General features: G+C 48.7%; 1 protein-coding gene across 1 annotated transcript in view; it reads left to right on the top strand.

Moving 5' to 3' along the window:
* ITGA9 (integrin subunit alpha 9) overlaps nt 1-16928 on the top strand; it is a 323579-nt gene that overhangs the window by 70272 nt on the left and 236379 nt on the right. The window contains exon 15 of the mRNA XM_036921609.2: nt 6004-6164. Within this exon, the coding sequence (XP_036777504.2) occupies nt 6004-6164 (161 nt within the window). The remainder of the gene's footprint in view (nt 1-6003; nt 6165-16928) is intronic.

Genomic DNA, 16928 nt, shown 5'->3' with positions numbered 1-16928 from the left:
CAGCATGGTTGCAGTAAAGAGGCCACAGTCACATGCTGGCCACCTCTGAACAGCTGGCTAGAGTGGTCCCTTCAGAGACACCCATCTGTGGCATCTTGTGCCCCGGGCCCTCTCTGGGGGTGGTGTGGGTGCCGTAGGTAATTGCTCTTATGGTCTTGTGTTTTCAGTTGCTTCTCTCTCTCGGGACCTAGTGGGGCTGGAGCAAATGCCCAGAGAAGGGACTCCATTCGTTCTTCATTTTCTGCTCTAGCAGTGGGAAACCACAGCTTCCACTTGGTCTCAGGAGTATCAGGGCCAACTGAATAGCCAAGCCACCACAGGGCTGCTGTGACATCTAGCAATACTGTGGGGACTGTGGAGGGGCTCTGTAGGGGCTCTGCGACAGGCAGGGTCCAGCCAGGAAACAGAAGCTGGTTATTTTAACGGAATTTAATACTGGAATCCATTAGGCAGGTCAGGAAGACTTGGAAGGAAGTGGCCACGACATCTGGGTGTGGACTGGGGGGTCTCGAGCTGTTTCCCTGCACCAGCCGCAGCAGAAATGGGACCTTGTTAGAAATGCAAATCCTTGCTGAATCAGAAGTACTGAGTGTGGGCCTGAGACCTGCCAGTGGCTTAGATTTGAGAACTACTGGTCCAGGGGAACAAAGGGAAGGTCACGTGAGGTTGCACCACTTCCCTGGGGTCAGCAGAAACTGTCAGTGTGGAGAAAGGGCCCTGCAGACCTGGACCCAAGTTGGGGAGAATGGGCCACTCACTGGTGCTGTTCATCAGAGGGGGTGCAGGGAGGCTGGCTCTGGGATGTGGGGGAGACTAAGTGGAATTAACTGCTGTGGGAAACTTGCTGGGTAAGCTGATAGGAAAGGAAGCAGGCAGGAAGGAGCAAGCCTTTCTTCCTCCTGCAGTCTTGTAGCCCAACCCCCACCCCAACCTGCCCAGCCCCGGCCCTGGCCCCAGCCCCGCCGGAGCTCTGTGTCTTGTCAGCCTCTGGCAAAGCAGAAAAGAGGCTTGCAGAGTCCCAGCCTCATGGAGCAGAACAGGGCAGGCTTGCAGCTGAGGGACAGCAGATTCCTTACCCAGAAAGGCAGGTATCCCAGCACGTGGAGTTATGGAAGCACCTGATGGGCCACTCGATCAACTAGTGGTTATTAAGTTCTTTAAAGTGCCAGACTTTGTGTGCAGCCCTGGACACAGAGCGGCCAGCCAGGTGAGTCCGTACCCTCATGGAGCTTGTGTTCCGGGAGAGGGAGGCAGATGATCAAGACAAAACACCCAAGGCCCCCTTGCTCGCTCTCTCGGGGGTGTCTGAGACCATGTATGGCTGGCCCTGTGCTCTGTGCTGGGGTGCAAAGTGCCCAATTCTGACAGTTCCATATCAATCACTTTATCTTGGCCTGGGGAGCAGCAGCCTGGCTGCCATAGCAAGGGTGGTGAATGCCTTGCCAATGCGCGATCCTGTGCCTAGCTGGTCAGGCTGAAGCCTAAGTGTGCTTGTCAGTCTCTGGAGGTGAAAATTGAGCCAGCCATTCTGGAATCTCCCCTGTGTGCTAAATGAAAACCAGGAAGTGGGGAGCCGCACGTGGTTGTGTTTTGTGCTGTGATCTGGTGCCCTTGTGTTTCCATGGGTCTTAGCCTGGCAAAGCTGTGAGTGAGCAGGGGTGTCTGCCCTGTCTCCGGACAAGCACTTGAGCCCAGGTGCTGAAAGATGGCACCAAGGTCATCCAAGCTAGTGGCAGAAGTAGGGTCAAAACCAGCTAGCGTGTCCCCAGACTCTTCCTCTAGTGTTAGGGGTACATTTCTACTCCAGAAAGCATTTGGACACAGCATTCTCTGAGCTCCACCTGGTCTCGAGCAGCACAGAGGAGCGATAATGAAGCAGTTCCCTGTTACATGAGGAATGGGGGAACTGCGTTTAATAAAGTACCATCTCAGACTCTTGGTGGGGGAGGGGAAGGAAGCTTAGGAAAGCTAGTAAAGTGGAAATATCCTTTTTCCCTCCTCTCCTGGGGAACTCTAAGGGAAGCTCAGAGTAAGTCTGGAAAGATGATTTATTAGTAGAATTTCACAGCTGAAATCATCTTCTGATGGAGAATGAGAATGAATCAAACCTTGCTTGGAGCAGCTAGAGCCGAGTTGATTCAAGACAGCTGGCTCCCTCCTGGCCCAGGCTGGTGTGGGGGGCCCTTGGGAGCCAGCTGGGGGCAGGGGAAGGAGGAGGCTGGAAGCATTACTTTGGGGCTGATCAGCTTTTCCATCAACATGACATCATTCGACATGGCATGGACACAAGCTGCCAGAGGAAACCTAAATTTGTGAGCTGAGCCGTTGGAGCAGTCCCTAATCAGAACCAGCTCCTCCCCGGGATGGGGCCAGCCCCATGCATCCACCCTCCCCTGGGCTGGGCTGCTGACCCCAGCCAGCTGCCTGGCTGCTTCCCGGGCAACTCCTCCACTTCTAAGACCCCCTGTCAGACACAGTCGGGGAGTGGCCTTGAAACTGCCAGTCATGCTCAGGGCCTCAGAATGCTCTGTACTTCTTGCTGCCGGGGTGGCTGCAGGCGCTCCTCACTCAGGCAGGGTTTCCCATCATGAGCCTCCGAGAGAGTTTGATACAAAACTGACTCCTTTTTGTGTAATTTTAAATGTCAAAATACATTTTAAGGAGAAATACTAAGTAGGCAATTCTAAGATGAAATGCTTCCAAAGTGACTGCACTTGGCTAATTGGATGATTCCATGTCTGTGATTCCATACTTTAATGTTTCAGAAAAATCTGATAGGTGAACATGTAGGCATGCCCATGCTCTTTCTGGTCCTCGCGCCCATGCAGTTCTGGTCCTCAGCTCAGTTTCTAGTAACTCTGAGCTGTTTCTCCCCTCCTTGAGTTCAATAGGGATATGCTGGGTCAGCGATGCTACAGTGAGATGGGGCTTTGGAGGACAAAGTTGGGGTTTTAAAGTGCCCAGCACAGTGCTTGGCCCATGTTGAAGGCTGAATGAATTCCCTCTTGCTGGCTTACCTCATCTTAATTCAGGTTCTCCTAGAAGTAGAGCCTGACGGCAGGATTTGAGTGCACATGATTGATTCAGCACGTGATCCCAGGAAACATCAATAAAAGTGGGACAGTGAGCAGGAAGGGAAGCAGCTTCTTGGGCCAGGTTCTCCAGAGAAACAGAACCAGTAGGATGTGTATATTGATAATGCAGCTTGCAGGCAGTCTGGAAGTAGAATTTCTTCTGTTTAGAGGAGACTTCAGTTTTTTTCCTCTTTAGGTATTCAACTGATTAGGTGAGGCCCACCCACATTATGGAGCATCACCTGCTTTATTCAAAGGCTACTGAATTAAAATTAATCTCATCTAAAAAGTACCGTAGCAGTGACATCCAACTTGTCACTTGACCAACTCTCTGGGTGCTATGGCCTAGCCAAGTTGAGGCATAAAATAAACCATTACAGCAAGACCAACAGAAGGTGTGTGTGTGTGTAAGTAAGCGAGTTACCATTGCAGGCAGCAGGAGCTGAACCTCGCTGTGGAAGCCTGGGAATCAGTGTGGAACACACCTCAGAGTCACCCCACCTGAGGGATGTAGGAGCTGGGGTCATGCAGTACCGAGGGCTGCTCTGGGGACTTTAGTTTTGTGGAACTTCTGGCCTGCCGTGCCTGTGGGCAGAGCCACCAGAGAAAGCCCTTGGGAAAGGGCATGCAGCTGCTGGCACTTGCAAGTTGGGCTGGATAGCAAAGAATAGGTAAAAGCCGAGATGATACAGGTGTGGCTCTGATACAGTGTGCTCTGCTCTCCTGTGTTCATTTCCACCCAGGCTTTCTCTGAGCTCAGCTCATTGCTGGCAAGATTCAAACCCTCTGTCCTCTGTGATTGCCTGCCCGTGGGAGGGCAGGTGTATCTCTGTCACTTGGGAGGAAGGCCAGGTAGGGGGCTGCCGGGGAGGCTGGCTCAGCAGCTACTGCCACAGCATTGGCTTATCCGACCAAACCCTTCTGCCTCGTCTCCCAGCAATGTCCGCCATCGCTAGCCCTCATCTGGCTAAACGGAACTTGGAAACTGACTTCATTTATAGCTTACCCTTTCTTACTGTTTGGCTGTGGCTCAGGGAAATTGTGATCAGTCGAAAGTAAATTGGCCTGAGTTCAGTTCTAGAACTGGGCACTTGTTTGGTTCTGTTAGTATGTTCAAAAAATGAGTCTTTTGTTGGAAATTTTTGTTTAGAAAATGCACCAAGAATCAGGGTGATAGGAATGGCCTGACATTGGAGATGAGCAGAGTTCTAGAGTTGGCTCTGCGGTGGGTGGCTCTCTGGAGCCAGTCTTGTTCCCTTCTGAGGCCTCAGTTTCTCATCTGAAAAATGAGGGTTTGGAGCTAGATGGCCCATAGGATTGTCCTTAAGCTCTAACATTCTATGAGTGGACCCCATTTCCTGCTGTTGTCACCAGGGGAGTTGTGTGTAATTCCTGTACAGATTCCCGTGTTGAAGATTTTCCCACAGGCATTCTTTTTCTTCTTACTGTTATTGCCTGGGATTTTCTGGGTCTCAGGTCCCTTGTGGTGACCCAGCCTTGCCTTGGAAATTGGCTGTTTGCCAAAATAAACAAGCTGGGGCAGACTCACCCTTCCTGACCAGCAATCCACCAGCTTGGCATGGCAGAAGCCCAGGAAAACCATCAGACGCATCAAAAATATGTCCTGGGGCAGCTGCAGAATGCCTGTCCAGGTCGCCTCCCTCTCCTCATTCTTACCTTCCCTGGTGGCTGATCCCTTTGATGCAAATGCCAGAGCTGTCCCTGCTGCCCCGCTTCACGGGTGTGCAGGGCAGGTGTGAGCTGTTTTTACTGGTGTAGGAGCCTCGGCTTCTAAGGAGCTAAAAGGAGCCTGGCAGGGCTAGGTTGTCTGTCCCAGTGCTCAGCAGTCTCTTATGGTCATTTTAGGGACAAGTTTCTTTTTCTCTCACTTAAAAAAATTACGTATTTCCCCGAGTCCACAAAGCAGTTAAAAAACAAAAGATTTGATAGAGGAGCTGACCTTGGAAACAGGGTTCTGTGGCCCAGAAAAGCAGGGAGTGGGCCTATTAATGGAGAGCCCTATTTACTTAATAAAACACCTTGTCATATATTTTACTAACCGACTCAGCAATCATGGAGGTGGAACCTTTTGGGTTTATTGAATGTGCATTCTGTTAGTCCCGGCTTGTGTCCAGGAGGTTCTGCCTCCTGGCATTTCACATTCAGGTGTAGGTGATAAGTTTCCCTTCTCAGGAGGGCACCTCAGCACAGGCCCTGCAGTGGTCATGGTTTTGTTGAAACACTCGGCACCATAAAATGTGTGATCAACGCACTAGGTCACCTGGGAATTGAGTCAGCCTCAGCCTTGGTCTGCATTTCCATGAGGACGGGCTTTTGCCTGTGTTGTTCCTGGATATATCCCCCTGGGCCTGCGGCAGTGCCTGGAGCTAAGTGGTGCTTGGTGGGCCAAGAATGGCACATGGCCAGTACACATAGTGGTTACAGAGCACCGCTCAACATCTGTAAGATGTGTCAGGTTTAGTGAGTGATTGCTCCTTTGTGTTGGGCTTACGTCCCATTGTTTTATGGAGTCAGTACCACAGGCAGCCTGGTAATTTCAGCAGCTTCCAGGAATATTCTGTAGGCTCACCATGGCATCTGCTTTTCAGGATGCTGTGTTGGGTACAGCTGACTGTTGATGTGTATGTTGGTGGCTCAGTTGATAACTCACACTTTAAGTCAGGGAGAGCCATGAACTGTGACACACACAGCAGCACCAGGAGGCAGAGGGCAGTCTTGGTTCTCTCTCAGCTGGAGGGCCCTGGCCACAGGCTTCTCTCCGAGAAGGTGTTGACTCGGGCCTGCAGTTCCCTGTGCAGTGGAGGGCTAGGCATTGTGTGCAATGTGCTTGTGACTGTGGGAGGGGTGGGAGGTGGCCTTGTCACTGCATGTCTGTCCTCACTCACGCTTTGACCTTATTTATTGGCAGGCCTGAATTATATCATGACAGCTGATGTGGGCAAAAAGGAGAAGGGCCAGTTGCCCAGGGTCTACTTTGTGTTGCTGGGAGAGTCCACAGGTCAGGTCACAGAGAAGCTGCAGCTGGTCCACATGGAAGAGACGTGTCATCACTATGTGGCCCATGTGAAGGTCAGTCTCCTTTTTTATCCTCAAACTTTGATCTCCACAGATGTTCATTTGGAACTAATGGAAACTACTTTTATTGTGCATGATGTATGCTCTGACTTCCAAAATTATGTTTCAGAAGTTGAAGAACATTCATTTTTCTTCTTTCAAAGTTGGAGTCTGGCAGCCCCTTTATTTATCTTGCTGTGCTGGTCTCAGTCCCTGAGGCGGGGGTTGTGGTCGGCCAGGACACCAGTGACACTCCCTGGCCTTGACTTGTTCCTTTTGGGGATTCCTCATCCTCACCTCTCGATGGGGCTCAGCAGGTTTCTTTGGAGGAGAGCCACTGAAGCACTTGCCTCTGGGTCTGCTGTGAGGCTGGATCGCCCTGTACCTGATTCCTTCACAGTGGTTCACTCCATGTTAGTTTACAGTCATGGTTAAGGCGATTTAAACTGGTTGGACTTGATTTTCCTCCCTTGATGACTGTTTATTTTATGAGTGCCTTTCTTTGACCCTCATCCTCTCTCACTCTAAATGGACTTTCAAATGTTTTTCTCCTCTTGAAATGGTTTGTTAAGTACACTTTGCTGCTAATTCAGTGGCCAGGCTTTGATTAACTGCAGAGTGGCTGCTGCACAGGCAGGCCCTGGCAGGATAGGAGTCCAGGGGGAGCCCAGTGCTGCAGGCATGGCCCCCACTGACCCAGAGGCAGAGCACAGCGGGTGGAAGAACCCACGTGACCCAGGCCACCTGGCGGATGATAGGAACATGGGTTTTGGAGTGTGTGTCCAGCTGGATGAGTATTTTGCCTCCCTGCACCTCAATTTCTGTATCTGTAAAATGGCTACAGTGATACTTATCTTAAAAAGTTGCTGTAAGAATTAAATATTACATGGTGAAAATCCTTAAAGGACCCCACATGGAGTTTGATGCACAGCAGGTGCGCAGCACTGTGGGTAGGCCACATGTAATTGCCAATATTCTAACATTCTTGACTTACAAAAATGGCAACTTTACATAGTTCAAACATTATCAGCCAGTGGCTTTCTGGACAATAGCAAAAATAGTCTACAGATTAGAGATGAAGTGTCATTCTAGTATTGAGTTGTTAGTGCTAGAGAAATGCCCCACATATCCATGGCATTGCCCTGGCCTGGAGCCTGTAAGTCCACCAAGCCCTCGAGATGCTTTTTTGCAGGCTGGGCCATGTCTCCTGCCAGGACTCATGCTGGGGCCTGCCCAGACAGCTGCCTCAAGGCCCTTGGTGAAGGCCATTTATAAAGCAGTTCATGCTCCTTTTAAGCCAGCCAGCCACCCACCCCTGCAGGCCTTAGGTTACATTGTTTGGTGGGGGTGTGGGGCTGCCCAGGACAGGCTCATGTCCCAACCCTGCTGGTCCTGTGGGTGCCTGCTCGGTGCCTCAGTGCCTCTCAGGGAGGACCTCTCCCCTTGGGCTTCCCCGCAGGGGGTTTCCTTCAGGGCCCTTGGAGACCTCTTCCTTTGGCTGAGAAGCTGCCTTCCTGTGTAGCTACCAGGGGTTCTGGCCTCAAGGTGGGGCCCCCAGAACCTGCAGGCCTTTGAGAAGTGCACTCAGGGTCAGTATGGTAAGGTACAGGTCAGAGACAGGGCCCTGTCTGTGGTGGCCTCTGGGGGTACCCGTGGAGGGGAGTGGGGCTGCCCACAGCTGTGGGTCCTGCTATTTCTCCACATTCAGGGTTGCCAAATTTAGCAACGAAAAATACAGGATTCCAAGGTAAACCTTTATTTCAGACAACCAATGTTTTTAGTGGAAGTATGTCCCAAATAGTGCATGGATATACTACCAAAAACTATTTGCTGTTTATCTGAAATCAAATTTAACTGGCAATCTGGGAAGTTCAGCCTAGCTGATCCCCTTCCATCCCACGAGTGGCATTCCCCACCCAGCCCCAGCATGGCTGACAAGGAGAGACTGAGGAGGTGGTCACAGGAGTTGGAGGCCAAGGGAAGAGCTCAGGAGCACAGAGCAAGCACAGACCTTTATGATTTGGTCATTTTAGGGAAGAGCAAGAGAGCTAGCCTTTGCAGTGGACTGGACCAGAAAAATTTGGATATGGTTATCGCTTGGCCATTTTCTCTCATGAGGACATGGTGTGATGCGTCAGGAAGGCACATGCCTCTGGGGTCTTCGTGGTTCAATTTGAAGCATCCCTATTAAGTGGCACTCAAGGCAGCTGATAATTTACAGCCACCAGGGAAGTCTTTATCAATTACTTTCTGGGCTGCAGCAAAGGACCTGGCGAGTGGCAGAGTGAGCCAGCAGGCACAAACACTGGTTAGCCAGCTGGCTGTCGCGGTGTGGCCCAGCTGGCTGGGAGGCGGCAGGCCTGGCCTGTGGTTTCCTCGGTTGTGGGAAAACAGCTGTGGAGGCCATGGCTCTTGTGTGGCCAGGTGGGCAGCAAGGCTGGGGGAGGAAGTGGCAGCAGGCGGCGGCGTGGAGCAGGGCTGAGGGCCTCGGGGCCATGGGCGCTGGGGGCTGGGGACCTCAGTGTAGGGGGCCGGCGGCCTGGGGGAAAGCGAGCAGGGGCCTGAGGGTCTGGGGGACCGTGGGGCTGGGGGTTGGAGGCCGAGGCTGGGTGTGAGAGCAGGCGGGCCTCCGCTGCCTGGGGAGCCTTCTCCCCAGGGATGGCTCTTGGCTTCATAGGCGGTGACAAAGGTAAATGAAAGCTTCCGGCGTGTGGCACGCCACATGGCTAGCAGGCAGTGAGGCAGGCACCAGGGGCTGGGCTGCCTTGTTTAGGCTATCTTTAGGTATGTTGTTCTTTTCTTCTTAAGCCTACTCCAATCTTTTTTTTCTTCCTCCTTTTCCCTAGAAGTTTTCATTCCATATATGGTGATAAGTATCTGTCGTGGGACCCTGCTTGCTAACACCTGCCTCCTGGGATGGCTGTGTTGTCCTGTGCTTGGTGGGGCCTCCAGGCAGTACAGAAGGTCATGATAAGCCCACCCTCCCGGGGTACCGTCCCAAGGCCTCCCACCTGAGCCCACACTCTTCACATTATAGCTCCTCCTCCCCCAAACCTGCCCAGCTTTAGGGGCAGACACTCTGCAAATGGAGTGGGCTGGAGCCCTCTCGTGGACCTCCACCATCACCGGGACAGACCGCCCTCAGCTGCAAGGCTTGGTCTCAGTTTACATTTCCAGCCTCATTCTGTATCGCTTGTGCCCTGGGCTCTTGTCAAGGTAGACTGACCCCTTTTCTTCTGGAGCATGGTGCTCACGAGTCCCTGCCTTGGCTCTCCTGCCCTTCCCAGCAGCATCTCTGGCACTTGGTTGTTAGGGGCCTGGCTTTTGTCATTTCCACATACAGCAATGTGCCATCTGCGTGGTTTTTGCTGTTGCTTTGGTCTTAAACACCCACATCCTGCAGGATCTTTTTTTTTCTTTAAATCAGCTGACTTTCTGTGTCCAATACAATTACATAAAACAGAAACTGTGTGCCCTCCAGTAAGCAGAAAGCTGGTTACTGCATGCCAAGATAGAAGGTAACTGCGAAAATAAATACACTGAAGACAAAACAAAGTCATTGACTTCTAACTGGATTTATTGTTTGCCAGAGCCTCTGAAGAAGTTGCCACTCTTCCCGTGTGCTCTAAGGGGAAGTCGGGGGGTGCTCGGGAAGCATGAACTACATCCTGGCACCAGCCTGACCTTTATCCCTGACGCAGTCAGAAGGACTAATGGGGTGTTGACCGGAAAGAAACTTTCCAAACAGGTGGGGCCTGGGATAGTGCCAGGCCCATGCACCACAGACACCATGGCTGCAAGGTGTTGGGATTCCCCCCAAGAAAGCCCTGGCCTGCTCAGCTCTTATGGGGTGTGTCTCCCCCCATCATGCCTGCTAAAGATTGGGTCCTCAGGGCTCAGACAATGCCCAAGTCTTCAGTGACTTTGGCCGGCTGCTGGCGTTGGACCTGGGGAGACACTGCTGTCTCCTGGGGGTGATTCCACACCACCTGACTCCTGCTTTGGGGATCATCGGCCCAAGATAACCGCTTGTCCAACTGAACCTTGTTGAAGTGTCTGATTGGGTCACAGGGAGCATCTGCCCCGGCTGGGGCCTGCTCACCTGTCAGTACGCCAACTGCTGGGCAGAGATGGGAGAGGTGATGGGGAGAGAGTATCGGATGCATGGCCCATCCTGGCAAGTAAACAAGAGTGTCCTGTCCTGTTGTCAATCCATTGTTTTATAGTCCGTATATATTTACCTGGGTGATAACTGTGCTCCATCTTCCAGTCCTACTCAACACCTGGAGGAAGTCTTTGTGAGGTCAGGTGTGCATGTCTGCCAGGCAAACGAGAGCCTCTTCAGGGGCCAGAAAGCCAGGGCGACACTTCTGGGTCTGTCGGGGACAGCGGAGAAGGCCAGATGGAGTAAGGGGTTGGTTGTGCCATTCCCAACTGTGAGGATCAGCAACACCCTTTAGAGGCCTTTAGAAAACATTTAGTGAGCAAAACCATGTGTTAGATGCTGTCAAGTGCGCCAATAAAGGGGGATTAAAATAAAAAGCCACAAAACCACCCCACACCAGAGAAGCGAATATAAAAGTGCCTCAGCTTCTCTGAGTAGCTACATGTGTTCGTGAGATCGTCCTTTTATGTTGCTGGAGGGTTTTCCAAGGGAGTTTGAACTTTGGTTACTGCAGCTTCTCTGTCCCCTCTGGGGTAGAGGGTCCTGGCAGGGCAAAGAGCAGGGCACCACAGTGGCCACCGGGTCTTGTCCAAGGTCACACCTCAGCCTCTGCTCTGGTGCTCTGGCTCGTTTGCATTTTCACAGCCAAGAACATGCGGCCCTGGGACCCGGTTCACACGACAGGCTATGAGTCTGCAGAGTGTTCGCACCTGTTGGGCGCCATTGTCAGAGGCACTGGAGGCTTTTCTTGTTTAGGTTTAGGAAGCAGATCATTAAGGAACAGTGATTCAGTTGGAGTAAATCAGAGCTCTGAGCAAGAGGAAAGGCAAACAGCAAAGTTCCCCTTTCATCTGGAGAAGAGCACGCTGAATCCCTCAGTCATTCGGATAAGTCAAAGAAATAGCTAAAAATAAAGCGCTGTAAGGTTTGGGAAGAAAGGATGCTGACCTTCGATGGAGGAGGTCCTCTTAAAGTTTTATTTATTTTGAGTTGGTAGTATACGACATAGTTAAAAAACACTTTGAAAAACTGAGCTGAAGGCACGCCAAGAAAGAAGGTCTCAGAGCCACCCTGGTGCTCTTGCAGAGGCAACCTTGTTTCCAGTTTCTTGCGTGTCTTTCAGTTTGTCAGGAAGTCACACAGCTGGGGGTGTGTATCCCGTTTGTTTCACCCAAGTGGCAGCAGGCACCTGCACACTGCCGCGAAGTTTTTTTCTTTTAGAGTATCCAACAGCAGAGTGGATGAGCAGGTTTTGGCGAATATGCACAATGAACTACTACTCAGCAATCACAAAGAATGAGCTACTTATAAACACAGTAATATGGGTGAATCTCAGAAGCGTTATGCTGCATGAGAGAAGCCAGGGGGCATCGGATCCAGACAGGGTCTGCTCACAGGGCTACAGCTACGACCCCATTCATGGGACATGGTGCAAAAAGGCCAACTAAAGAGGCAGAAAGCCCGGCAGTGATTCTAGGGGCCAGGGATGGGGGGAGGTGGCGACCACCCCAAAGGGAATTTTCTGTGGGGGGGATGAAAATATTCTAGATCATGATTGTGGTGTGATTATGATTATGTGATTGAATGTATTTATTAAAGCTCATCAAAGTGCACCCTTAAAATCAGTGAATGTTACTGTATGTAGATTCTATTTCAGTCAAACCTATTTTTTTTTTTGTAATGGATCTAAAGGGTTCCACGTGGGTATATGTGGAGTGTTCCTGATCTTTTCCGTGTCTGCACGGGATCCTGTGACAGACTATGCCTTGCCTTGTTTAACCTGTCCAGGGGATCTTCTGACTGTCAGCTGCATGCTGACTTCACCTGGGGTGTGTAGACCAGTAGTTGCAGCTTCTCTACATGTGATTCAGGATCCCTTTTTGGAGGACCCTGGACCTGCCTTGGGAAGGGGAACGCCCTTAAACATGAATGACATGTCAGCTCCTCTTCCCTGCGCCAGACCTGGAGGTCCTGGCTCAGGTGTGTCAGGACCCCTGCAGATGGAGGTGGCCTTGAGCCTATGTCCTGAAGAGCCATGGGGTGCCAAGGGAAGTGGGAGTTTCCTTCACTCCTGTAGTCGGCTCTTTGCCTCTGGCCAGCTCCCTTGGTCTGTAGGGGGCCCAGATGGCCTGAATGTTCACTAAAGGGGGGTTGGGAAGTAGGGCAGGGCACGAGGCAGGGCTGGGGTGAATAGAGGTGAATAGAAATGGTATGTGGGAAGCTGCCTCATGATCCAGCTCCGTGGTGAACTGCTCATGTGATGTGCTCTGGTCACATGGATGTCTCCGAGGAACTGGCCGCCGCGTCCTGAAGGCCATGCTGTGCGCATGGGGAGGACTCTAGCATGGAGGGGGTGTGGCAAGTGCTGCACAAGGGTGCTGGCATCCTTTCAGAGCCCCAGTTGGCCACTGAGTCCTTTGTTAAGAGGAACAGGGTGCCTAGACCTCTGCATTCAGCAGTGCTGCAGGAGATGTTGTCAGTAAGGGAAGTTACGGTAATTCTAACCCAATGGCTTTGCCCACCTCAGGACCTTTTTTTGAAACAACCCATAGAAATAAACACAGAGCCGTGGCACTGGCATCCTAATGGTTTATCATAGGCTTATGTGTGTGTTGTGAGACAAGCTTCATAGCAATTGTGGGTGAGATTTTCATTTTGAGAGGCAACTTCTTGTTCAGTTATTTGTTGCTGGGGGTTTACCTATGTATTCCTGATGGCCTTTAACACCAAGGAAGTCACACATGATAATGTGTACTATTGGTTTTGTCTTTATCTAAAATGTAATTATAAAGGATTAGCGAGATTTTCCTTCTCCCTCAAACCTGGAGCTTACATCATTGTGAGCACTTCCCTTCAAAGGAATCATCTTTCAGTAGTACTTTGAAACGTCCTGCAGCATTTATTCACTTTTTTTCAAAATGAGATATAAGTGACATATAACATATTAGTTACAGGTGTTCAACATAACAATTTGATATCTGTGTATACCACAAAGTCATCAGCAGAGTAAGTTACTATCTGTCACCACACAGTCGCAGGTTGTTTCGGAGGTGACAACTCTAAAGATATGTTCTCTTAACAACTTTGAAACACACACACACACACACACACACACACACACACACACACACACACACACACAGAGTTGTGGTAACTCTAGTCGCCATGCTGTGGATGACATCCTGACATCCCCAGGACTTATTTTATAACTGGAAGTTTGTTCCTTTTGCTCACCCTCATCCATCTTATCCCACCTCACACCCTGTTCCTCTGGCAGCCACCATTCTGTTCTCTGAACTGCGTTAAAGGTACAAATAAGTCTAGTCTGTTTGGTTTAGAGTCCACATATAAGTGAGATCATACAGTGTTTGTCTTTCTCTGTCTGACTTATTCCACTTGGCATAATGCCCTCAAGGTCCATCCGTGGTGTTGCAAATGGCAGGATTTCCTTCCTTTATACGGCAGAATAATATTCCATTGTGTATGTGTACCACTTTTTCCTTAGCCCTTCATCCATCAAAGGACACTTAGGTGGTTGTGTTGCGTTTGCTATAAATAGTGCTATAATAAACATGAGGGCACAAATACCTTTTCAAGTTAGGGTTTCCATTTCCTTTGGGTAAAATACCCAGAAGTAGAATTGCTGGATCATATGGTAGTCCTATTTTTAAATATTTATTGTAGTTACAGCACACTTTTAGAATTAATTTGCATTTTGGAAGCAGTCAGACTTCTCTTGTGTTCTTCCCTAGTAGGTAATAGTGTATTTGGGACAGTGAGGTTTGTGAAAATGCAGAAATTAATGGTAGACAATGTAGTAACTAAAACCTTTGAAAGTGATTCTACCCACAAGAGGAATTCCCACACTATTCAGAGCAGCAATGATGGAAGCAGGAAACATGAACTGAGCACTTTAAGTAACTAAAAACAAGAACTGAGCACTTAACTGAACACAGTCGTGGTCAGTCAGTACCTTTAATGTCACTTTCCTCTCCCTCTAACATGAGGGGCAGTTGCTACTTTTATCTTCACATTACAGTTTAGAAGACAGAGATAGAGGAGTTCAGGGACTTGGATGGTACCTCACAGCTGACAAGGGGGGAGGTGGGGCTTGAATCAGCAAGCCTGGTTCTCAGGGTTGGGCTCCTAACCACTGCACCACAGCACCCCCTGCAAACCCCAGCCTCCGTACTTACATGCCAGGCACTCTCCTAAAGGCTTTACATGGATAAAGAGAGAGAAAGTGGCTTGCCCCAGGTTGCAAATCTAATGACAGGCTTTACTGGGATGAGCACGTGGCCTCCAGAGGTGGCAGCTTTTGACGTGTACTTTGAAAAGTAACGGTGAGCCGGTGGTATGTAAAAAACAGCTCTCGGGGGGTGGAGGGGGAATGTGTTTTATACCATTTTGCCAGTTCCCTTGTACAAGTGTTCCCACCATGGCGGATTTCTAGCTACCAAAGTGCCATCACTGAATATGGAGCTGGGAAGAGAGCTCAGTAGCACAGTATTGTCCAGGATCTGTACCATACATTAGAGAATATTCTGTATCTAAGTAAACGCAAGAACGTAGATAACAGTGCAATATAGTAAAATAAGTGATGAGCTTTGGGTGTTTTTACCTTTAACTTAATTCATCTGATCATAAGTTTATGCAATTTAATTTTAATAATGGCTGTTTTTTTTTTTTTTTTTTTTTTAATAATTATTTTTTATTGAAGGGTAGTTGACACACAGTATTACATTACATGAGTTTCAAGTGTACAACACAGTGGTAGAACATTTATATACATAATTCTAGGTTCCAGCTATCACCCTACCAGGCTGTTACAATATCTTGACTATATTCCTTATGCTATACCTTACATCCCGGTTACTAATTTATTTTACCATTGGAAGTCTGTCCTTTTTTTTTTTTTTTTGTGAGGGCATCTCTCATATTTATTGATCAAATGGTTGTTCACGACAATAAAATTCTGTATAGGGGAGTCAATGCTCAATGCACAATCATTATTCCACCCCAAGCCTAATTTTCGTCAGTCTCCAATCTTCTGAGGCATAACAAACAAGTTTTTACATGTAGAACAAATTCTTACATAATGAATAAGTTACATAGTGAACAGTACAAGGGCCGTCATCACAGAAACTTTCGGTTTTGCTCATGCATTATTATGAACTATAAACAGTCAGTTCAAATATGAATACTGATTTGGTTTTTATACTTGATTTATATGTGGATACCACATTTCTCTCTTTATTATTATTATTTTTAATAAAATGCTGAAGTGGTAGGTAGATACAAGATAAAGGTAGAAAACATAGTTTAGTGTTGTAAGAGAGCACATGTAGATGATCAGGTGTGTGCCTGTAGACTATGTGTTAATCCAAGCTAGACAAGGGCAATAAAACATCCACGTATGCAGAAGATTTCTCTCAGAACGGGGGGGTGAGGTTCTAAGCCTCACCTCTGTTGATCCCCAATTTCTCACCTGATGGCCCCCCTGCGACTGTGCCTGTCTTAGGTTGTTCCTCCCTTGAGGAATCTTACCCGTCTCTGGCTAACCAGTCATCTTCCGGGGCCATACAGGGAAATGTGAAGTTGGTAAGTGAGAGAGAAGCCTTATTGTTTGAAAAAGTTAGCTTTTTACTTCTTTGCATATTTATGCCCTGTGGCTTCTATGCCCAGCATTTGTCTTGAGGTATCTTTACCACTTGGAAGAATTATGATACTCGGTAAATTTGATATGAGGCACGAATTCTATTTAAGGGTTGTAATTAGGAAGGAAGAAGAAAAGCTATAGAAGTAGCAGGCGGAAGAAAACATGGGAAGATTGATTATTTCTTTGATATATCTTCTTGTAGAGTAACTTCAGCATGTATAGGTTTTAAGCTACTACTTAAATTGCACACACACATTAACATAATAGGAGTATAGTTACATAACCAAAGCATATCTGTAATTACCAGCCATCTGCAGTGAAACCAAGAAAACCAGTTAGGCACCTTAGGCATTTGTGAAAACTTATCTATGATATGGTGGATATTGTCCAAATGAACTTGAACAGTCTGAGAGAAATCAGACAAATTAAAAAAACCCATTCCTGGGGACTGTTCACATGCCATATGTTCTTTTAACAATAAATAGTTTGTAGTTGTAAGACTTTGGAGCGCTACAATTTGCACTTCTCCAAATTCTTGGTTGAGTTCCAACAGTATAGATCCAGTCCAATTTTGTTGTTTTACTGTATGCACAGGCCAGCTTAGATATCTCCTTCCTCATTCCCATGGCAGGTCCAGGAACTGGTGGGATGAGTGCATCTACAGCTGTAGCAGTGCGTGGATCTTTGTTGGGGTTTTTTGATGATCATCTTCTGGCATGAGTCTTCCAGAGGGTGCAGATGTTGGAAGTTCTTTTTCATATCGTATCTTAGTTCATTTTCGGGGTAGCCCAATTAGGCTTTGCTCCTCTGTATAAACACAAACAGACCCTTTGCCTACACTTTTATATGCCCTTTATACCCTTGTGTAGAACTCGTTGGAGGTTACCACACAGGAACTGCCCTTTTTTTTTTTTTTTTTTTTTTTTTTTTTGCTATCACTAATCTACACTTACAT

This window comes from Manis pentadactyla, chromosome 14 (genome assembly GCF_030020395.1).
Source record: "Manis pentadactyla isolate mManPen7 chromosome 14, mManPen7.hap1, whole genome shotgun sequence".
NCBI classification, from domain to species: domain Eukaryota; kingdom Metazoa; phylum Chordata; class Mammalia; order Pholidota; family Manidae; genus Manis; species Manis pentadactyla.
This window is presented reverse-complemented; position numbering and strand designations above follow the sequence as displayed.